The sequence below is a fragment of the Natator depressus genome, chromosome 14, assembly GCF_965152275.1.
Source record: "Natator depressus isolate rNatDep1 chromosome 14, rNatDep2.hap1, whole genome shotgun sequence".
Taxonomy (NCBI): Eukaryota; Metazoa; Chordata; order Testudines; family Cheloniidae; genus Natator; species Natator depressus.
The window spans coordinates 15,584,796-15,607,035 of NC_134247.1; the positions used below are offsets into that span (position 1 = coordinate 15,584,796).

A 22,240-nucleotide genomic window follows, 5' to 3' on the forward strand; every position below is an offset into this window, starting at 1 on the left:
ATCCTGGAAAAAGGGCGCGAAATGTAGGAGAGCAGAGTTGGCGGCGGAAGCTGTACTGTTCAGTTCACGGTAGCCGAACAGCGGCAGAAAATGGTTGTCTTCTGTGGCTTTCATGGAGGTGGGAGCCCAGGACAGACAACATGGAGAAGCTCGGAAGCGTGGCAATAGCGGGAGAGCAGAGTTGGTGGCGGAAGCTGTGCTGCTCAGTTCACAATAGCAGAGTTGAGTTGGAGAGGTGGATTCATAGTAGCAGGAGAGCAGTGGTGCACTGTCTGCTGAAAGCAGTATGGTGTCTGCACGCCAAAAAGGCGTGAAACAATTGTCTGCCGTAGCTTTCTGATGACATACACTCAGAAACACCCGCGAGAATGTTTTTGCCCCATCATGCACTGGGAGCTTAACCCAGAATTCCAGTGGATGGCGGGGACTGCGGGAACTGTGGGATAGCTACTCACAGTGCACCGCTCCGACATTCGATGCTAGCTTTGGTAGTGTGGACACAATCTGCCGAATTCACGCACTTTAGTGGGGACACAGAAGACCGAATGTATAAAATAGCTTCCGAAAATTCAAGTAGAATAATTTTGAAATAATTTCGTACTGTAGACATACCCTTAGGCAGTTGTTTTTTAGCTCATGTAGTAGAGGCTCATGCACTAAACTCCAGAGGCCCCAGGTTTGATTCCGCCCAACGACGATCAGGATCTGTCGGTGTTACATTAGCTCGGTATAAACATGATTTGATTTTTCTCTGGAAACTGAACAAAACAGTCTTTAAACTGAGTTTAGAAAGCATGTTTTAGCCTACACAGAAAACTAATCTAGAACATGGTTTCCAAATTCGTTTTAAACATAATCTGGCTTAATTTACCAAATTCATAGAATCATAGGACTGGAAGGGACCTCGAGAGGTCATCTAGTCCAGTCCCCTGTACTTGTGGCAGAACTAAGTATTATCTAGACCATTCCTAATTATATTAGCTTGAAATACTGCTTTCAACTGGTTCAGCAACAGGTTCAGTTTGACCCAGTGTCTTGAATTACATTGTTCTGATGGTCTCTTACTTGTTCTTCTGCTTGTTTAAAATGAAGAGTGGCTTTATGTGTTTGATAGGAATGGTAAACAGTAACACCGCACTCAGCAGTCCTTTTGACTCAGCTAGCATTGTTACCGTTTTATTTATTTTGATTGTGTAAACCCCAAAAAGCATACTGCATGCTTTCCAAACACAGAGAATAACAGTCTGTTTCCTGAAGAGCTTACAATCTAAAAAGACATACAAAAGGTGTCAGAAAGGGACATGACAGATAATGCAAGCAAAGTGGATAGGTACATGTCTTATTTGTTCCATGATTGTTTGTTTGCTTGTTTCATAAATATAGGGATAGTTTATATGTAAAATGGGGCTAATAATGCTTCCCTACAACAAAGGGGTTTTGTAAAGTTTCTTGAGATCATTGGATCGGAAATGAGAAATGCAAAGTATCATTACCGTATTTCCTCTTCTGCTTGGGAGCATCATTTGGCTGACCCTGTACTAAATAACCATTAGTTTGACCAACTGTTCTTAAATTTAGGGGTCATTCCAGAGATTCCTTATCTCAGCTCTGCCGAGAAATTGTCTAGAGACCATTCTTATAACCTGAGGGCTCGTTTTGACACTGTACTCTCTCTGCAAAGATTCTCAACAGAGACAAAGAGCGCTGTAATGACTGCTTTGTGAGCTATTCCATTATGGCTAATGTGGTCGCGTGCATCTCTTCTGCAGCTCAAGAACACGTTAGAATACCAGCAATTCAGAATGTCTTTCTAAGCACCTCAAAACAAAGTGGATGTTTCTATCTGGGCTGGTTCAATGGCCTGTTTTTCATATTTTCCCAGTTGAACCAGATCTTGCTTCCTGGATCAAGACAGTGCATGGCTGTAGGAAGAATTTACCTTTGATTGTGGAGAAAGTTGTTTTTAGTGTTCCACTGGTTTGAAAAAAAACCTAGCCTTTGAATTTGCACCAAAACCAGTGATTGAAAGTCTTGGAATTTCTGAGCTATTCTGACAACCCTTATTTAGCTCTGTTGAGCTGTATTGCAGAAGTGTTTATACACATTTGATGCATTTGGTATGGCGCTCAATGGTACCTGTTTTCAATGCTTGCTTTGAAAGTGAGAGATCATTTATTTAATAGACAGCATTAAAGAATGAGTTTCCAATGAAGTCAGTTAGGTGTTAAACACTTTTCTTGTGAACCATTTACTTATGTAATTATTTCTAATTTACATTATAATAAATGCATCTCCAGGGAACTTAGCCAATCATAAAATGCAATTAATTTTGAACTGCGGTTCAGCAACAGCCTACACTCCAGAGACTGTACTCCCTCGTCAGCATATGCATTTTTAAACTTCCCTGCTAAGCTAAAGCTGTTCAAATTCCTCTCCTCTCCATCTGTTCCATTCTTTATTTTAAAATAATATCAGTACTCATACACAAGCAAGCTTACATCTAGAAGGCAGGGGTCCTGGGGCCCAGTACTGCGAAGTGCTCAGCTCCCTCAAATCTCATTAATTTCAGTGGAAGTTGAGAGGATTCAGCACTTTTCAGAAAGGTCACCTCAGGAATTACCGATCAAAAAGGGACTCTGGTCAGCACTGCTGACCAGGCCGTTAAAAGTCTGGTTGTCGCAGGGCTGGCAGGCTCTTTACCCAACTCTGCGCAGCATGTCCCTCCACAGCTCCTAGGTATAGGGACAGCCACAGTGGCTCAGCGCGCTGCCCCTGTCCCGAGCGCTGGCTCTGCAGCTTCCATTGGCCAGGAACCATGGCCAATGGAAGCTGCAGGGGTGGTGCCTGCGGGCAGGGGCATTGGGCAGCACCCCCGTGGCAGCCCTTCTGCCTAGGAGCCAGAGGGATGTGATGCTGCTTCCCAGGAGCTGCCTGAGGTCAGCGCCGCCTGGAGCCTGTACCCTGAGCTCCCTCCAGGAGCCTGCACCCCAGCACTCTGCCCCAGTCCTGAGCCCCCTCCCCCACCCAAACTTCCTCCCGAGTCCTAACCCTCTGCCCCAGCCCTGAGCCCCCTCCTGCACTCCGAACCCCTCAGCCCCAGCCAGGAGCCCACTCCTGCACCCTAAACCCCTCATCCCCAGCCTCACCTGACAGCCTGCACTCCACACCAGAGCCCTCACCCTCCTGCACTCCAAACCCCTCGGCCCCAGCCCAGAGCCCTCTCCTGCACCCCAAACCTCTCATCCTTTGTCCCAGCCGGAGCCCTCACCCCATCCTGTACCCCAACCGGGTGAAAGTGAGCAAGTGACAGAGGGAGGGGGATGGAGTGAGTGGGGGGCAGGGCAAGGGTGTTCGGTTTTCTGCTATTAGAAAGTTGGCAGCCCTATTGCTGACTGTCACAGGCTTGTACTGTGACATTGGACATATTACCTAGCCTCTCTGCTGCAGTTTCCTAATCTTTAAATTGAGGATAATATTATTTCATCATTGTGAGGCACTTGGAGATCTGTGGATGAAAAGGGCTATATGCTGCTATGTATTATTGTGAAAAAACGTTCTAGGTATTGGCATTTAAGTGATCATGTTACTTCTCAAATTCTCATAACTAGCATAATTGGTTTTCCCAACCCAGATGAGCAGGCATTAGTGGACAGTCATTTTCCCCTAAGGCTCATTAGCATGATACAGCAACTGGGCTTGATCAGCTAAAACTTACATGTTTGATAAGGGTCAGCCCTTTACAAGGAGTGCATGTTCCTACAATGGCATGAAATTGTGCTGGGAATAGCTGTGTTAGAAAACCTTTCAAGCATGGCGCAGCCTTTCTAGGCAATTGTTTTTCAGCACAGTTGGCACAAACCGGGTTGAGGCATGGATCTCTTCTCAGAGGAGCAGGCCTTTTTAAAAACAAAAGTCGTAATAAACAAATTCTAGTCCATAGCACAGGTTCAGAAAATTCTTTTGACTTGCTTTATAACTATATGATATCTATAGTTATAACTCTGTTCGGTGTTACAGCAACACTAGCTTGCAAGGGTGTTTAAAAATGGTTTTGGACATAATAGAAAGCCCTAGAGCCCAATTTTCAGAAGTATTGAGTACCCACAACTGTAATAGAAGGCAATGGAATATGTGGGTGCTCAGGACCTCTGAAAATTAGGTCTTAAATGTGTATAGGGCCAAAAGATTTGGAAGTGAATGGTTGGGAAAGCCTTTTACCTTTCTCAGTAGCAAAATCATCGTGCAGAAAACTCCTTGCCAGCAAGATTCTGGCCTCTGAAAATGAAAAGACTTGGAATATGTTATGCATTTCTGAGGCCCTGTCCTTGCTGGGGAAAAGGCTATTTTTGAAATGTGTTAGCCACCATATTTTAATGATTTTAAAAACACACGTTTCTCCTTGTACAGACACAGCCTGAGATTATTTTCTGCATCTTCAAGCATGTGGTGCGTTTCTGTTTATTTAAAATCAACATTAAAAAGACAATAATAATTTAAGAGGGGAGTGAGCCCTTGACAAAGTTCAATACTTTTTATTTTCCTGCCTTATAGTGTATATGTGAATAAACCTCACAATCAATAATGATTTACTTGGACACAGTGATCTGACTGGGCTCTGGTTACAGGTTATTACAAAATACCACATTAGTCAAAACTCAGTAGCTGGGCTAAATTTATTAGGCACATAAGAATTGCCCTATTGGGTCAGGCTCAAGGGATGTCTATCCCAATATCCTGTCTCTGACAGTGGCCAGCACCACATGCTTGACAGGAAGGTGTAAGAACCCCACATTAGGTCTCATTCAGGTATGTAAACCATTTTTTAATCCTCTGCTGGCTGTTTTTGAGATTCACTTGTTGCTGTATCTCCAACAGTGGCTCAAGACCTCTTTAGTTCTGAAGATAGAGAAGACATACAAATTTTAAAGGGACACTGTTAGGTTGTTTTGGCCTTAAAAATATGTAGGTCTTAAAAGGAAGAAAATTCCAACAAAATAGCCCTAAAAGCTCCTGTAAAATTAATGTTTATACTGTTTAAAAAAATAATTTAAATATCATCTGGGGGGGTTTTTACAGTCCAAGTACTGCAACATTTTCTTAGCTAGGACTTGATCCTGCTAAGTGCGGAGCAGTCATGTGTGATGCTGAGCGCCTTCAACTCTGTTAGACTTCAAAGTGAGTTGAGGCTGCTCGGTAGGGTTACCAGTTTTGGTTGGATGTATTCCTGGAGGTTTCATCACATGACATAATCTTTAATTAAAGATGAATCTTTATTTCCTGGAGACTCCCGGACAATCCTGGAGGGGTGGCAACCTTAGTGCTCAGCAGCTGCTAGGATTGATTCCTTAATGCAAAAGACCCCGATAGTGAAACTGGTTTTATTTTCACTGTCCAAGCTTTAGGAAAAAGCAAAAAGTAACCAGTCAGGACAAATGGAGAAAAATATATCTGTTTTTAAAAACTCTTTCAGTTGTAATAATCTGAGGCATTAAACCTGTCTTTACAGTGTGTTTATTTAATGTGATTTTTAACCTGACTGTATCTCTTTAAGGGAAGAAAATCTCATCTCACTCACACCTTTCAGAGTTAGGGGTGGAATTAGATAGAGCTGTATCTAAAAATACTGCTTGCTTACTAAATATTTAACTAGTTCACTAAGCATTCAGACAGCCCTCTTTTAAATGATACTTAAAATATAATAGGAAATTCTTTGTTGATTGCGGCTGCTTTTAGTGCTGATGTTTGAATTCCAAGTTTGAGTTGAGCGGCCTGGAAACTAATGTCTCCCTGCTACAGAAAACCAGCAGCTTCCAATCTTTAATTGAGAATTAGAACGGGGGAGGGTGTGGGAAAGACAGCCTGCATCTCTATGATGGATGCTGTGTAGTTTGGCATGGCCTCGGCTGAGTGAGTTGACGTGGGCTCTGATGAATCTCCTTGTTCTAACCTCCTTCTCCTTGATTTCTGCCTGCAGTTACCTGAAGGAGTTTCGCACTGAGCAGTGCCCCCTTTTCGTGCAACACAAATGCACTCAGCACCGGCCCTATACTTGCTTCCACTGGCACTTTGTCAACCAGCGTCGTCGCAGATCTATCCGCCGTCGGGATGGCACCTTTAACTACAGCCCTGACATTTACTGTACCAAATATGATGAAACCACAGGAATCTGCCCAGAAGGAGATGAGTAAGTAAAGTCTGCTCATTCCTACTTTCTGCCAGTCAGCTCTTGGGATCAGTCCAGGTGTTGATTCCAACCAGTGTTTATAGAGACAAGACGCTTCAGCAAAGCAGCTTTTTAAACTTAAGATCATTCAGAGTAACATAAGAACAGATATAAAAGCTGCAGTAGCAACCTCTGTATTTCAATCCTAAAGCTACTACTTCTAGGATTGAGAGAGAAGTTCAGTCTCCATTACATGTTCAGTCCTTGCATCTTCAGCAGAGTTTTGATAAGAACTGGACTGAATGGCCACCATGCAAACATCAAATTAGCTCATGGGAACTGTCAGCTTGAGCTGGAATTGAACTGGTGGCCCACTGGTGAAAAGCTCTGTGTCCTCTTACCTGTGCCCTGAACCATCCAGCCTCAACTTTTAAAATTATATAATTTAATTACCCTTTACTGATGCCTAGTGACCAGTTATACTTCACTAAAGCCATGGAAGGTACACAAGATGGAGAAACACTGTAGAATGCCATGTTTTTCCTCATCAGTTGTTTGGTTGGTTCTATTGGAATAGAGAGATACTTTAGAAGATTATTGCTGCAGTGTGCTAAGGCAGGCCTCAGCCATGCAGGAGTGAACATGGAGAATACAGAATCAGAGACAAGATTATCTGTAGAGGAATAACCGCATATCTTGACTGTGGTCAAAATATAGACTGATGCAATTTCAGTTACGTTTCATGATGCCAATATAAACAAAAAGGGTTAGACATATCTGGAAAGTGGCAAATTCTGCTAATTGAATAAAAGATAAGGTAGGTGGAAGAGAATGAAACAATCCACCAGACCTGTGGTGTCAGTTTCTATTCAGATTATCTCTCATTAGTGGGGTGCTGGCTGGGCAGGTAATAGGATATGGAGTCTTTGACTTCCAGATCACTGGTTCATATTTGGCCCAGGTTAGTAGTGAATGAAACCATCTTACTGCTGTTGGTTGGTCCGTATCTTTGAATAGGTCCCACAAGTACATCAGCTTCACTTATTTTTCTGGTTCTTTTACATTTCTTAGTGACAGGTTTGTGGATTTTTTCCCCACTTTGGGAATGACTAAGATGCAGTAGGAAGAAAAAAATAAAGTGTTAGCTAAAATGATAGTGTTCTGTATTTCCTCCCTTGCCCCATGCTCTCCAGTGAGGGGTGTGTCTAGCTCTTGATGGACTGGCCCAGCCCACGGGCCCTGTAGCAGTATATTGGCAGGAAACAGTAACAGCTAGGAACCTAAATGAAAGGAGAGCTGCAGAGGAAATGTGTGTGCCATGTGATGTCCCTCATTCATCGCTAATATACCAGTAAAGCCTTGAGAGTGTTCTTGCTCTTTTCTGGATCCCTGATGCTCATTGGTCTATAGAATAATGAGCCTCTGAAGGCTTAAGGATCCAGTTGTTTGTCTGTGAGAGAAGCTGTTTTCTAGTATGCAGTGGCAGATTTAGGATTTAATGAATGCTGCAAGGCATGATAAAAGAGAGGGGCAGGGTTAGTAAAATTGACAACAACAGCAGTCTTCATCATCAGCATGTCCTTTCATACTGGTGAGTCCACCCTGACAACAAGAGTGTGACCAGAATTTGGCTCTCTTCCCCTATGCCTCAGGTGTCCATTCTTGCATAGAACTACTGGTGACACAGAGAGGAGATATCATCTGCGCTACTACAAAACTGGAATCTGCATCCATGAGACTGACTCCAAAGGAAATTGCACAAAGAACGGCCTCCACTGCGCCTTTGCTCATGGGCCTCATGACCTACGCTCTCCTGTTTACGACATCAGGTAGCAGAGGATGGAGTTTCACATTGGGGCTGTGCATGGAGGGGTGATCACTGGACCTGAATGGAAGGTCAGCTGATCAAAGCATATACACAAATGTAACAAAATACTGCTAAGTATCAGAGTGATGGCAATATTTCCCTCCCTAGCAAGGGAAAACACAAAAACCTCTTCAAAGAGGTTCCCCAAAAAGGAGGAAGCACGAGGCTAGTCGCACCCTGCCTGAGAACCCTGAAGGGGGTTCAAACTTATGAGACTGAAATTCCCAGGGAATGAACTGCCAGTGTTTAATCACTTGTTTCTATGTATGTTATGGCAAAAGCCAGTAGACATCATGAACATACAACTACTTTGAAGTGCTGTAGCAATTGCTGTCTGACAAAATTGTAGACACATGTGTCTGTCTCTTCATCTGCTCTGTCTGCGTATTGTTCATTTAACTCTATTCCCGAAGGGAGCTTCAGGCTATGGAGGCTTTGCAGAACGGTCAGACCACATCAGAGGGTGGCATAGAGGGTCAATCTGCAGTCGCTGCTAGCCATGCTATGATAGAGAAAATACTCAGTGAGGAGCCAAGGTGGCAAGGTGAGTCCCTTAGGGTCTTGCAAGGGGGGCAATCCAGTGTGCTTGGAGTACTCGCTCCCATCAAGGGCTTTTGCATAGTAAGCAAAGCACCTGCCATCTCCAAGTAACCTGTGGGACCTTCCTTCACAGACACAACGTATGTGTTGGGAAACTACAAGACAGAGCAATGCAAGAAACCCCCCCGTCTCTGTCGCCAGGGTTACGCCTGTCCGTACTACCACAACAGCAAAGATAGAAGAAGGAGTCCAAGAAAACACAAATACAGGTACCCTCATCCTGGGCCTTTCGTTTTCCAGCTTTTAGGAGTTCAGGGTTGGTGGAGGTCCCCAACCAAGGACTTTGGATTTGCTTCATTTTATACTGTTAGCCCTTCCTTAAAGCCTGTTCTGACAGTTCTGCTGTGCTGAAGGGCTGGGTTAACATGCTAGTCCCCAGGCCTGGGGATTTGCCTTATAACTAGGGTCAATAATGAATGCCCATAATAAACAAATAACTGTGTTACCAAATCATGTTACAGCTCTGATCTACTCATTGTGGACAGAACCTGCATCTGGCTTCTCCATGATAACCATAATGAATTAAACAAAAAACTCATTTCAAAAAAGTGATGCAGGGTGAAAAAAAACTAAAAAGGGAATTTAGTCCCATTTGTAAACAAAACCACACGCTGCATGTAGGTCATGTTTTTATGGGCTTAACTGAGAGCAGGTAAATGTTTCAGAATTATCAGGCCATCTCATGTGTCTGATGATTGAGATTGAAAGGGGTTTGGGGAGATCACCAGTGCTGCCTGCTTTGCACTCCTCATTTGACTTAAAGAGTCCTGCAACTTAGGTTACAGGTGTTCACGTCGTTTTCCTGTCTCCTGACTCATTATCATTAATGTGTCTTCGTGAATACAGTTTGTCCAGCTTAGTGGCTCTGATTTCCAAGAGCACAAAAGAACTTTTATTATGGCCTTGGGGGCTTTTCTTCAGTCGCCCTTAAAAATATCAAAACTGGCTGAAAACCATGGTGGGCAAATCATGAACAGTCTCATTTTCCTCCCCACATTTTTGTCACAGATTTTTCCAATCAATTATAAAACCCCATAAAATTAAAGGAGCGTTAACCCATCACCTCGAGGACAAACATACACGCCATGAGAGTCCTCGGGTGCCATCCAGGGACTCTTCCTCCTATCTCCAACAGGTGCCCCCTCCCATCTTTCTGTCCCATCTTTGTGCCTTATTAGCAAGTATTTGAAGAGTTGAGGGTCCCCTACCAGTGCATGGAGAGCATCTGTATTCCTCCCACTTCTGTGCTGCCAGCCATCCTCCCCCCAACAACTGATGTGGCTGTCTGCTCAGTCCCTGCTGCTGCTGCGATGGGCCTCCCCTGCAGTTTACTGAGGGAATGGGTAAGACCATATAGAACAGGGGGAGTGGGGCACATCAAGAGTGCAGACTGGGGAAACAGAAAAAGTTCCCAGCAGAGAGAAAGGATACAGGCCTGCCTTTTCGCTAGTGACCCCACACAGCCAGTCTTCTACAGGGCCACAATGTAACCCTGGAAACTGACTAGCCTACAGTGCTATATGTTCTGGGATTAGCCAATTAACTTATTAATATTATATGAAGACCCAGTTCTGAAACAGAAAACAGATCCAGCATCTTTGACACTATCATATCACCTACAAATACAGTTAAACTGTTTTGGTTCAAGTCAGCATTTAGTCTGAGATGGAGAAAAAAAAAATCTCTTTAACTGGGCGATCTTTACAAGCCATAGAAGCTGCAGAGGTAGCAGGGAGGAAGCTGCATAGACACCAAGAAGTGAGTGCAGGAGAAGAAGCTGGGAGAGCAGCGTGTGTACAATGGAAGGGAGCAGTGGAGCCTGGCTCCCAGTTTGGGATGTTGGGGTGCCAGGAGGTAGGGCTGAGAATGGCCAATACATGTTTGTGTTTGATGCATTCCACTACCCCTTCTTTATACAGATCTTCACCATGCCCCAGTGTGAAACATGGAGACGAGTGGGGAGACCCCAGTAAGTGTGAGAATGGGGACACATGCCAGTACTGCCACACTCGCACAGAGCAGCAGTTTCACCCAGAGGTATGGTAACCTGACCTTCCCATTTGACATCTTGCTATTTGAGAGGGAGAATTCCAGGGTTACAGGTGTTGATAGGCAGCAAGGGCCCAGCAAACAGGCAGGGAATGGTGAGCTGCTTGCAACATGGTCCTTGGGTGCAGAAGCAGCACATTTGAGGTGAGCTTGGACCACAGCTACTTGACAAGGGTCCCTTTTAGTCAGAAAAAAAGACAATTTGGGAGGAAGGTAAAGAAGGTAAATTACCGGGGAGGGATAGCTCAGTGGTTTGAGCATTGGCCTGCTAAACCCAGGATTGTGAGTTCAATCCTTGAGGGGGGCCATTTAGGGATCTGGGGCAAAAATTGGGGATTGGTCCTGCTTTGAGCAGGGGGTTGGACTAGATGACCTCCTGAGGTCCCTTCCAACCCTGATAATCTATGATCCTAAGGAGGGGAAAAGAGTGTGTGTGAGAGAGAAAGAGAGGGTAAGTCCACAGTGTATCTGTGTGTATTGTAGATGTGTTGAATGGGTTCACAGGTGAACTAATAGGGTTTATCTACTACGAAAGTGATTTGTAATTGATAGTTGTTGTCAATAACAGGTCCCCATGAACCAATTCTGAAAACGGCTTAACTGTTAGTGCAGACTGGCTCAAAGCTTTTCCAGAAGAATTACAGAAAGGATGTCACAGTCACACTTCACGTTATGGTGTTGAAAGTGGTTTTGTCTGGCCTACACTAGCAATGTCATTTTCCCCATCAGAGGAAGGAAGGACCCATTTCTGATAACGATTGTCAGTTATTGATCATTTTCTTAGTAAACAGGGGATCAGTTTTCTAGTCTGTCATTTATCGGTTATTCCCCTAACATTATAATTTACTATTGTTCCACACCCAGAGCTCCAACTGAAGTCATTGGGGACTGATGGTAAATGTTAACCCTTAGGTGACCGTTACTGTCATGGGACAATTGTTGACTTTACCAGAACTCCAGTGGCTTTTCTGTCTTTAAAGCAAAGTGTTGAAATGGATGCTCTGAGATCTTTGTTTGTGTCTGTGACGGTAGTCTTTGTTTCTGTCTCACTATTGAATCTGTTTTAGGCATTTCTCTGCCTGAGTCGCTACGCTCAGTCTTTTCTTACTGTGTTTCTGTGTGTTGTGTTTTGTTTTGTTTTTTCTTCTCAGATCTACAAATCCACCAAGTGCAACGACATGCAGCAGTCTGGCAGCTGTCCTCGGGGACCCTTCTGTGCCTTTGCACATGTAGAACGTATGTTAGCTTCTTCTCTCATCTTTCAGTGATGCTTTAGTCATAAATGACTTTAGTTTGGTGCTCCAGGCCAGAGTAGATAGGACCACAAAGGGGAGAGCTTTCTTTGGTAGCTCATTTAAAGTCATGATGCCAAAAGGAGGTGTGAGCACAGCTGAAGGCAATAGATATTTTGTAGGGCTACAACCCTGGTTACTCATCGCCTTCACTTTTGAAGCATCTTTCCCACTCTTGTATCTCACTAGCTCAGCTCTCCATATCCTCAGAATTATAAGGACTATAGTACAGAGAGAACACTGCCTTTCTTCTTCATGTGGTTAAACTGGGACACAGTCAAGTTCAAAGCATATGCGTTCTTAAAAATCTTAGAATGTAATTTCTAACATGAGATTATTAATATTTAAACATCAAATTTATTTTTACCATTTGTGTTTTTAATTTACATTTTATATCTTAACTGAGATTAGACAGTAAAAATAGATTTGTTTCTAGTCTAGTTTTGCCCCCTGTAATTGGTAGTCAGGATCACCTGAGTTCTAATCCCAACTCCAAACACTGACTCCCTCTGCAGTTTTGGACAAGTCATAGACTTTAAAGCCAAAAGGGACCATCATGATCATCTAGAGCAGGGGTTCCCAAACTTGGTTTACGGCTTGTTCAGGGTAAGCCTCTGGTGGGCCATGAGACACTTTATTTACCTGAGTGTCCGCAGGTACGGCAGCTCGCAGCTCCCAGTGGCCGCGGTTCGCCGTTCCCAGCCAGGCCACCGCTTCCCGCAGCTCCCATTGGCTGGGAACGGCGAACCGGGGCCACTGGGAGCTGCGAGTGGCCGTACCTGCGGATGCTCAGGTAAACAAAGTGTCTGGCGGCCCGCCAGGGGCTTACCCTGAACAAGCCGCAAACCAAGTTTGGGAACTCCTGATCTAGAGTGACCTCCTGCACACTTCAACTTTCTCTGCATGTTTCTCTATGTATAAAGTAATAACAGTATTTTAGTGTGAGGATTAGTTAATGATTGGTAATATGCTTTGAAGATTAAAAGTGCTATATAAATACTAAGGAACGTTATTAGGCAGATTCTCTTGCTAATTCTCTTATACAGTATTAAATGATGCTCCAACATTTGAATCACAAATACTTCACAAGAGTATTTAAATCCAGATAGGAGCTGTTTTTATTAATATTTTTTTAAAAACTGCACTAGTAAATTTTGTAAACTGTTTTCTAGAAAACCTCTATACTTCCTGACAATGCCCCTTTAAAAGAGAGCAGAGAGTCTGTTGTTGGCTTGTTCTTCATATTTCTCTGGATGTAATAGAATAGAGCCAAATGACTAGAATTGCTAGTTACAAATGTCTGTTTGAATTTGGAATTCCATACTGGAAGGTGCTTTCATACATAACAGATAGAAAACTTGAATTCCGTTCCCTTTCAGTTTCTTTGTCATAATTTTGGTTGATAAATTTGGTTATTACTGTCGATACTTGCATTTATAAATGAGGGCTATCTCTTTCACATCCCATTGTTCCTATTCGATTCTGCACTCAAGTTGCAATGCGGAATTTTTGGTAGTCGGAGCAGAGTTGTTGTGAGCCACTAGAATTGGGCTCTAATCCTTGCTCTGAGACTGATTCACTGCATGACCTTGTGCAAATCTCTTTGTGCCCTGATTTGCCCATCTAAAAGTGAAAATAATAATTTCTGTCTTGACAGAAGTGTAATGAGGCTTAATTCATTACTATATGTGAAGTGCTTTGAGATCCACAGATGGAAGCCCCCATAAAAAGGAAAATAAGATCATGTCCAAGAACATCTAAATCTCTTGGAAATCATCCTGATGAATTTCACGAGTGATAGCCATTTGTTGCTGAGGGCTGTATAATGTTTTAAATCAGTGCAGCGAAACCCTGAACTGTTTTCCTGGGTATTTATGATGTTTAAAGGGAAGGGGGCAGTTCCATAGCCTTGTACACACATTACCATTTTCTGTAATGGTGGGTGTTGAGGACTTACGGAAACGTATCTATCTCCCTTAGCTAATCTTAACAAATCAGTCACCTGTGTGCATAGCATGACCCAAACCCCTAGTTAGTTCAGGATATCCTGAATGTGTAGCATGTAATTCACTTAGTAAAAATACTATTGGAGGAAGAGGTATTACTGAGCTAGAGGCCAGCAGCTTGCAGAATTGGAGAAAGAGTAATAATAGAAGATAAGAAATACCCATTTTGCCTGATAGGATTTCTTGTTGCTTCTATACTGATTCAAAATAAGCATCCCTGAAACATTCCCTGTGGAGAGCTAGCAGCAGGAAATGTATGTAGCTGCTGTTCTTCCCAAGCATCTTGTGATCCCTAGCCATTCATGTAGCTTTGAGTGATGTTGCACGCCCTTTTATTTCTTGCAGAGCCTCCACTCGAAGATTTACAGCCATCTTCAGCTGTATCCAGCCCAACGCAAACAGGCCCTGTGATGTATATGCCATCAGCTGCTGGTGATTCTGTTCCAGTGAGCCCTTCCAGTCCACATGCCCCGGACCTTAGTAATGTATGTGACCCTGCTGCGAAGCATTTGTCTACATGTTGTGAACCTGCATTTCCCTGACCTACTGTACCACTGTCTTCCAGAGGAGGAAAATTTCCCGAAGGATTTGAATTTTGTTGGCTCTAGCTCAGTACTTCCTGCAAAGAGCTTATTTGGGGTGGGACAAAGGTTTTTGCCTTACTCCTAGAAACCCACTCCATGCCTATAGCACTGCTCTGCTTTTCATTCTCTGAAAAGTTTCATTTTTAGCTCTGGGTTAAGGTATTTTTCAGGAAAGTGGAGAGTGGATTGCAGCAGTGCATCCAGCCTAACTCCTTTCTGATTGGAGATAAATGTAGGGCTTCTGTTTCCATGTACAAGCCATGAGCCAGTATAATCTAGAGTACGAAACTGCAGTTTAGTTTGCTTATCCATGAAATCTCAGAGAGGTTTAGCCTGTGCACAGTGTGTCTTGCATTATGGAATATCTGTGATTTACCAAGGGGTGTCCAAGCCCTGCTACATTTTCTGGTTTATATAGTGCCCCAAAGTGTGCTAAGTACATTAGCTGTACATACAGGACGAAAAGTCCCTGTCAAGAAAAGCTTACAATCAAAGTAGACAACATACAGACACGGGAGTGAATGGGGTGCAAGGCATCTTCTTTTCTTCCTGATTTTTTTCCCATTTTTTTATCTTTGCCTATTTGCATTGAGCCACTTTGGAGCTTGCAGCGTTCCCAAACTGTTGATGAAGATTTTGAAGAGCTAGAATGGCATGGTCTTAAATCATGATTGCAAATTCTAAACTGGTTTAGATGAGTTGAACTAATTTATTTTCTCTTAGTAAATACCACTGTGGAATAAAGTACAGACAATCTTTTATTTTCTGTGAAAGTGCCATCTGAATGTTGGGTAAGCCACAGGGAAATGTCTGTCCATCTGATGATCACTGAGATCTATTCTCTTTCTGGAGCCCTTCAGTCTTCAAAATTGAACCCTACCTAATCCATGAACACATACCAAAAAAGGAAACACATGGTATTTTTGTCATTTCCTCAGTCATCAGGGCAGCTGCATGTACAGTGGAGTCGCATCTTACGCAGGGGTTAGGTTCTAAAGTCAGTGCGTAAAGCGAAAATCGCGTATAGTCAAAATTACCCTTGAAAATCCCTTAAATCGCAAACCGGAGTGCCGTAGGGTGGCCAGGAGCATTGTCTACGATCAGCAACACTTTAAAGTCCAGTCCTTTCTCTTCGAGGTACCGCTTGAGCTCCGGAATGAAACACTTGTGGAACCAATCCAGAAATAATGCTGCCCTCACACAAGCCTTTTTATTTGATTGCCAGAACACAGGCAGGAGATTTTTGTTCTTGCCTTTTAGGGCACAGGGATTTGCAGCCCTGTAGAGCAAGCCCGGCTTTATTAAATGCCCAGCCGAATTGCCACAAAACAACAGAGTCACACAGTCTTTAACTGCTTTGAAGTCAGGGGCTTGTCTTTCTGATTTCGAAGTGTAAGTGCAGTTGGGCATTCTTTCCCAGACGAGCCCAGTCTTGTCGGCATTAAAAACTTGTTCTGGAAGATAGCCCTTTTCTTCTATGATTTTCTTTAATTGTTCGGGGTAGGCTTTTGCTGCCTCTTCATTGGCAGATGGAGCTTCACCAGTAGTCTGCACATTTTTGAGGTTGAAGCAGGTCCTAAAACTGTTAAGCCAACCTTGGCTGGCTTTGAATTCCTTCTCATCAGAAGGCTGCCCCTCTTTGGCGGGAGGTTTCAACAGCGCATAGAGGCTGTCTACACTACCCGCTGGATCGGCGAGCAGCGATCGATCCAGCAGGAATCGATTTATCGTGTCTAGTCTAGATGCGATAAATCAACCCCCAAGCACTCTCCCGTCGACTCCTGTACTCCACCGCCGCGAGAGGTGCAGGCAGAGTCAACGGGGGAGCAGCAACAGTCAACTCGCCGTAGTGACGACACCGCAGTGAGTAGATGTAAGTACGTCAACTTCAGTTCCGTTATTCACGTAGCTGAAGTGGCGTAACTTAGATCGATCCCCTACCCGAGCGTGTATAGTTGAATTTGTGTAAGTTAAATGCGCGTATGATGCAACTCACCTGTAGTCTGCAAACAAATATAGCTTTGCTGATGGTAATTTTACATGAGTAATTAATCAAAGGAAAATTCTCAGTGAAGTAACCAACCTCACATGGCGTGTTCTGTTTTGTATTTGTACTGTAGGTGTGGAATAAACCAGGAACTCTGCCAACTAGCCCCACCTCCACCACAGTAAGTAGTGACTGCAGGGGAGGGAAAACAGCAGACAGCCTGTGTAAAAAATCAAAGGATTGTAGGACGCTCACAGCACTCCCTCTTTGGGTCTCCAGCCCTCTCTATGCAGCATTTCAAACTTTGGGAGCAACAAGCATGTGCAAACATAGTTCTAAGTTGCAAAAGTGATCCTGTTTAAATGCATGATGCATAGTTGTGGCCTAAAGGAGAGAACCTGTTGCGGAGCCCTGTTTTAACACTGGTTGTCGATACTTTGGCCTTGTCTACACTAGGATTTTCAGGCCAGCAGGTGCAGCTCCACTGGTAGATGCTGTAGCATATATGCTGCTCCGGCAGGTTCAGTTGTTTTTACTACTGTCTAACAGGGTTAAAACACTGTTCATCCTCAGAGTGCAGGCAGGATCCTAACCTGAATCACCCTGTAGCTTAAGGAAAATGAGAAGAGCTTTGATCAGGCCTGTGAACTCCAGGAGTTGCATGTGAGGCTGCAGAGGGGTTGAAGTGTCTCTAGAGCCTCAGGGTACAAATCACTGTGCTAAATCCACCTCTCTGTTGCTGAGAAATTACAACAAAGAGACATTATATTTGTGAGATTTGCACACAAACAGTATTTTGTGCTCCCCCTACTGGCTGTCTAGATCTGTCTGTTTGTGCTGACCATCAATAAAGCTAATGCATAAACAAGGAAGTAAGAGAATCAGTGTCCTTAGGAATCATTTGACTCAGTGCTGCTGACTGTTTGAACTCTCCTTTTTTATGACCCTTATGTTTTCTTCTCCCATTAGATGCTTTGTAGGAACAGCAGCCTCGGAAGTCCATCTAATATATGTGGGTCCCCTCCTGGTGCCATTGGGAAACAACACAGCTTGGAGAGCATTGGTTTTCCCACAGACTCAGTAACAGCAGCCAGCAGCTACAAGAAAGCACCAGGCTTTGAGCGGGAGGATCAGGTGGGGGCTGAGTATCTGAAGAGCTTCAAATGCCAGGTAAGAAGGGAGTGTTGGGTGGTGGAGAGCAATTGCCTGACTTAGTTTAGATTGATTCCTCCATCTGTGGAACAAAAGTAACACGCTGTTGCCACAGTGTTTGATTCCCAAATCTACTCTTCCACTCCCAACCTCTGTCAATCCATTCAATCTCACATCAACTCCTTGGTGTCCTGCTGCCACTGCAAACTCAGTCTGTCAAAAATTTAGCTTCTCCTCTTCACTTCAAGTCCTTCTCCACTTCTTTCCTTTTCTATTACCATTGGATAGCAAAAAATAAATAAATAAATAAATAAAAATTGATGTCATTTATATCGCCTCCTTCCATATCCAGGTTCTCTTCAGATGTAGACTATCCCAGAATTAATCTTTTCCTCTCTTGCTCTCCACTGCTAAAATCCTTGTTCACATCTTGGTCACCTTGATCACTGCACCTTGATCTCTGCTATTGTCACCTTTCACTTCTCCAGTCTGTCTAAAACACCACTGCTAGTCCTCTTCCTCTCCCACTGCTCCAACCATATCACCTTTCTGGAATCTCTTCCCTGGCTTCCACATTAAATTGAGGCTCCTTGGTCTTCAAGTAGTGTCCATAGGAGTGCTACACATCAGAATGTGCATGAGCCTGTACACTCTTGATTGGAGAATTTTGTGAGCAGCATTCATGAGTCTGCGCTTGCTCTCTAGATATCCATGTGCTCTGGGTCAAGAATATGAGGCAGGGTGGACCCGCTGTCATTACACTTCTTGCTGAACTGTGACTCCAGATGGAGCATCGCATTTTCCATTAGCTAGACACACAGCTTGCTAAGCTTCACTTAATTTTCTGGTATTTTATTTTTATAATTACTGATGTAAAATTATCGTCAGGATGGTGACGGCCCACCAGGAAAAGGTGGCGGTGGCAGCGGCAGCCGTGGTGGTGAAGTTCACGCCAGTAGCCTCTGTTGGTTCTTTCCATCTGTTTTTCTTTTTGTTCTTTGATACTTTCCCCACAGACTCTTTGTCTTTTAAGGACCCAAAAAGGGAGTGATGGGTGGAATGTCCTACTCCTCGTTATTTTGTCCACCAATTCAGCTTAATTTCAGACGTACCAGTTTTGGCTTGTTATCTTCCGTCTCTACATCGCCTGTTTTTTACAAGCATAATTTCAACACAGTCATTGAATCATCTCAATCCGGCCTTTTTATTTAGATTAATTCAGTTATTCTGTCTCCCTTTCATATCTTTTCCCATCAACATTTGTTATTAAAAGTTATTTTAACATCTTATGAATTTTTATGTACTTTTTACAGTTTAGCTCCCAATTTGAGTAAATTTGTAGGCCCATTTGTCACAACACTACTTACCCTCTGACTCCACCATCTTCAGCAGTGACTTATCCTCTAGTACTGACACAGTCACCAGTCTCCCACAAATGTTTTGAGGGTACCAAGAGTAATTTCCCGCTGGTACTGACACATCCTCTGGTACCATCTTATCAGCCAATCAAGTGTCAGCCCCTGGTACCAATGCAGTTACAGGACCCTTTCCAGACCCCAGTACTAACTCAGTCACTGGTAGCAGCACCACTTGCTCCTCTGATGGTCACTGAGAATGACACCTCATCCTATTCTGACGTGTCTATACAAGGTTCCTCCACTTCCCATGCCACGTCTCTCCTTTGGGGTACACTCTAAGGAAGAAACTCTTGGCAGGAGATACAGCTGGCAGCCCTGGCAAAGAAAGCTATGGGGCCCTGCCCCTTTCCCTTACATCCCACCACAGTGGGCTTATTGGAACCCAGGGGCCCCTTTTGGCAACCAGTTCTACACGGTCATATTTCATAAAAGGACACACCAGGAGCAATAACCGTCTCCCTTGGATCCCGCTCTACAGGAGGCTCTTGCAGAGGAGCAAGAACCAGCTGAGGAAGAAGAAACACCACCTTCCCACAAATCCTCCTCCTCACCACGTGAGGCTGTCATGCCTCCCCCACCATCTTATGCCAATGGTTTAAAGGCATTTCAAGACCTTATGGAATGAATATCAGGAGGAGATACAGGAGCATCAGCAGTCCCTGTTGGACATCCTTCAGGTACATCTCCTCAGGGCAAAATCACCTTCCCCATCAACAATGCTTTGCTGGCCCCAGGCTGTATGATGTGGCTACCATATTGCCTACATGTAAATGGGCTGACAAAAAATACTATCTCCCATCCAGAGGCTCAGGGTATTTTTTTTTTCCCAACGTACAACCAATTCTCTGGTTGTCATGGCTGTTAACAAACGAAACAGGCAACATCAGTCCTGCTCAAAGCCATCTGACAAGGAGTTGAAATGGCTGAAACTTCTGGACCATAAAAGCTCCTCCTCAGCCTCTTTGCAGCTCAGAGTAACCAGTAACCAAGCCCTGTGGCAAAATATGATTTTAGAAACCACTCAGTTTTTATCTTTTATTGAACACCTTCTTCAGGATCAGAGGGAACAATTTCAAGCCCTCATAACAGGCCAGACAGTTGCTAAGGTGTCTCTCCAGGCCTTGCTCGATGCCACCAATAAAGCTGCATGTTCCATGGCTACAGTAGTAGTCTTGCACTGAGCTTCTTGGCTGAATTCCTCCAGCTTCCCCCAGGAGAAACAAAAGACTGTCAAGAGCCTTCCCATTGAGGGGCCCAAGTTGTTCAGCAATGCCATGGACAGGTTACTCCATTCTCTTAAAGACCCCCTGGTGACACTGATCTCTGGGCATCTAAATGCCTGCAGCAGAAAGAAAATACAGTAGATCACAAATGGCTCATCACTCTCATCCCATCCACTACCAGCCCCCAAGACTGTCTGAAACCCCCACCCCCACCCCCCCAGGAAGAAGTCCAGGTTCACTAAGAAAGGGCTGTCCCCTACAGTGATGTCCCAGTCGGCAACATCCTCAAAACAACAATTTTGACCCTTTCCCTCCCTCCACTGTTATGGGGATTGTCTCTCCCATTTTCTACCTTTCTGGGAGCTCATCATCTCACACAGATGGATCCTGGAGGTGATTTCTACTGCCTGTTCCACCCAGTTCAGTTTCTTCCAGCCCCCCAACTCCCCTGTCCCATCCATCTTTAGGGACCCTTCTCATGGTGGTCTCATGAGGCCTCCTAACATAAGATCAAACCTGTTCTACCAGACTTTATCTGGAAAGGGTTTTATTCCTGGAACTTCCTGGTCCTGAGGAAAAACAGGGGATGGAGACTAATTCTTGACCTCAGGACTTCAAACATCTTCATCTGCTCTCAGTGTTTCAGAATGGTAACCCTATGAGTGATAATTCCCTCCCTGGATCTAGGAGATTGGTTTGTTCCCTCTACCTTTAGAACATTTATGTTAATATAGCATGCACCCCTCACACAGACTTATCCTACGTTTCCTAGTGCGCAAGGACCACTACCAGTATTGCATCCTACCCTTTGGCCTCTCCACTGCCCCAGGAATCTTTACGAAAGTCCTCTCAGCCATCACAGCCCATCTTCACCAGATGGGAATAATGATCTTTCCTACATGGATGATTGGCTCCTGAAAGGTCTCTCATTTCTTGAGATACAGACAGCAATCTCTGTTCCATTCACTGGACCTCCGCCTCAGTGTGGAAAAGTCTGTCCTCGCACCCACTCAATGGACTTCATTGGGGCCACTCTGGACTCCTCCACTGCCAGAGTATACTTACCTAAGAACAAATTTGCCACAATGTTCAGCCTCGTTTCAACAATACAACAGAGCCTGCAAACCACAGCAAGGGATTGCCTGCAACTTCTGGCCCATATGAAAGCCTGTACATTTGTGACACCCTTAGCAAGACCACACTTTCAGTGTCTTCAAGCCTGGATGAGAACCGTCTACAGCCCCAACAAGCACAGTCTATCCAAGCGTGGGTCTGTACCTTGGTGGGTCCTCAGTTCTCTAAATTTGGTGTAAGGATCCACAAAAGGTGTATGTGCGGTCAATCTACCTCTGTAGCCCTACTGAAAAACATACCTATCTCAAACATCTGCAGGGCAGCCACCTGGTCTTCAGTGCACATGTTTTCCCAGCATTACTCTCTCATGCCTGCTTCCAGAACCGATGCGGCTTTCAGTAATGCTTTCTACAAACTGAATCCACCTCTTCAGCACCCTCCTCTCTGACTGAGGTATTGCTCGGGAATTTCCTGCCATGAAGTACCCATAGGGACACTACTCAAAGAAGAAGGAGAGGTTACTTGCCTTGTACAGTAACTGGAGTTCTTCGAGAAGTGTATCCCTGTGGGTGCTCCAGTATCCACCATTTTTCCCCTCTGCCTCAGAGTCCTTTCGCTAGGCATTCATGGCTGAGAAGGAACTGGAGTGATGGCGAGTCCGTCCCCTTTATATTCTCATACTGGAGCACAAGGATATCTAGGGTGCAGGCATGGACGTGCAGATACTGCCGACCAAAAATTCCCATCAAGAGTTTGCAGGTACGCACATATCTTGATGTGGAGCATCCACAAGGACAAGCATCTCAAAGAACATCAGTTACTGCA

At 44.2% G+C, this 22,240-nt stretch overlaps 1 protein-coding gene across 2 annotated transcripts in view; it reads left to right on the forward strand.

Annotated features, from left to right (window-relative positions):
• Positions 1 to 22,240, forward strand: part of UNK (unk zinc finger) — a 65,712-nt gene that overhangs the window by 22,840 nt on the left and 20,632 nt on the right. For both annotated transcript variants that reach the window (XM_074971046.1, XM_074971047.1), the window contains exons 2-10: positions 5,975 to 6,184; positions 7,816 to 7,992; positions 8,444 to 8,574; positions 8,704 to 8,839; positions 10,550 to 10,667; positions 11,831 to 11,915; positions 14,323 to 14,462; positions 16,682 to 16,729; positions 17,518 to 17,718. In XM_074971046.1, the coding sequence (XP_074827147.1) occupies positions 5,975 to 6,184; positions 7,816 to 7,992; positions 8,444 to 8,574; positions 8,704 to 8,839; positions 10,550 to 10,667; positions 11,831 to 11,915; positions 14,323 to 14,462; positions 16,682 to 16,729; positions 17,518 to 17,718 (1,246 nt within the window). The remainder of the gene's footprint in view (positions 1 to 5,974; positions 6,185 to 7,815; positions 7,993 to 8,443; positions 8,575 to 8,703; positions 8,840 to 10,549; positions 10,668 to 11,830; positions 11,916 to 14,322; positions 14,463 to 16,681; positions 16,730 to 17,517; positions 17,719 to 22,240) is intronic.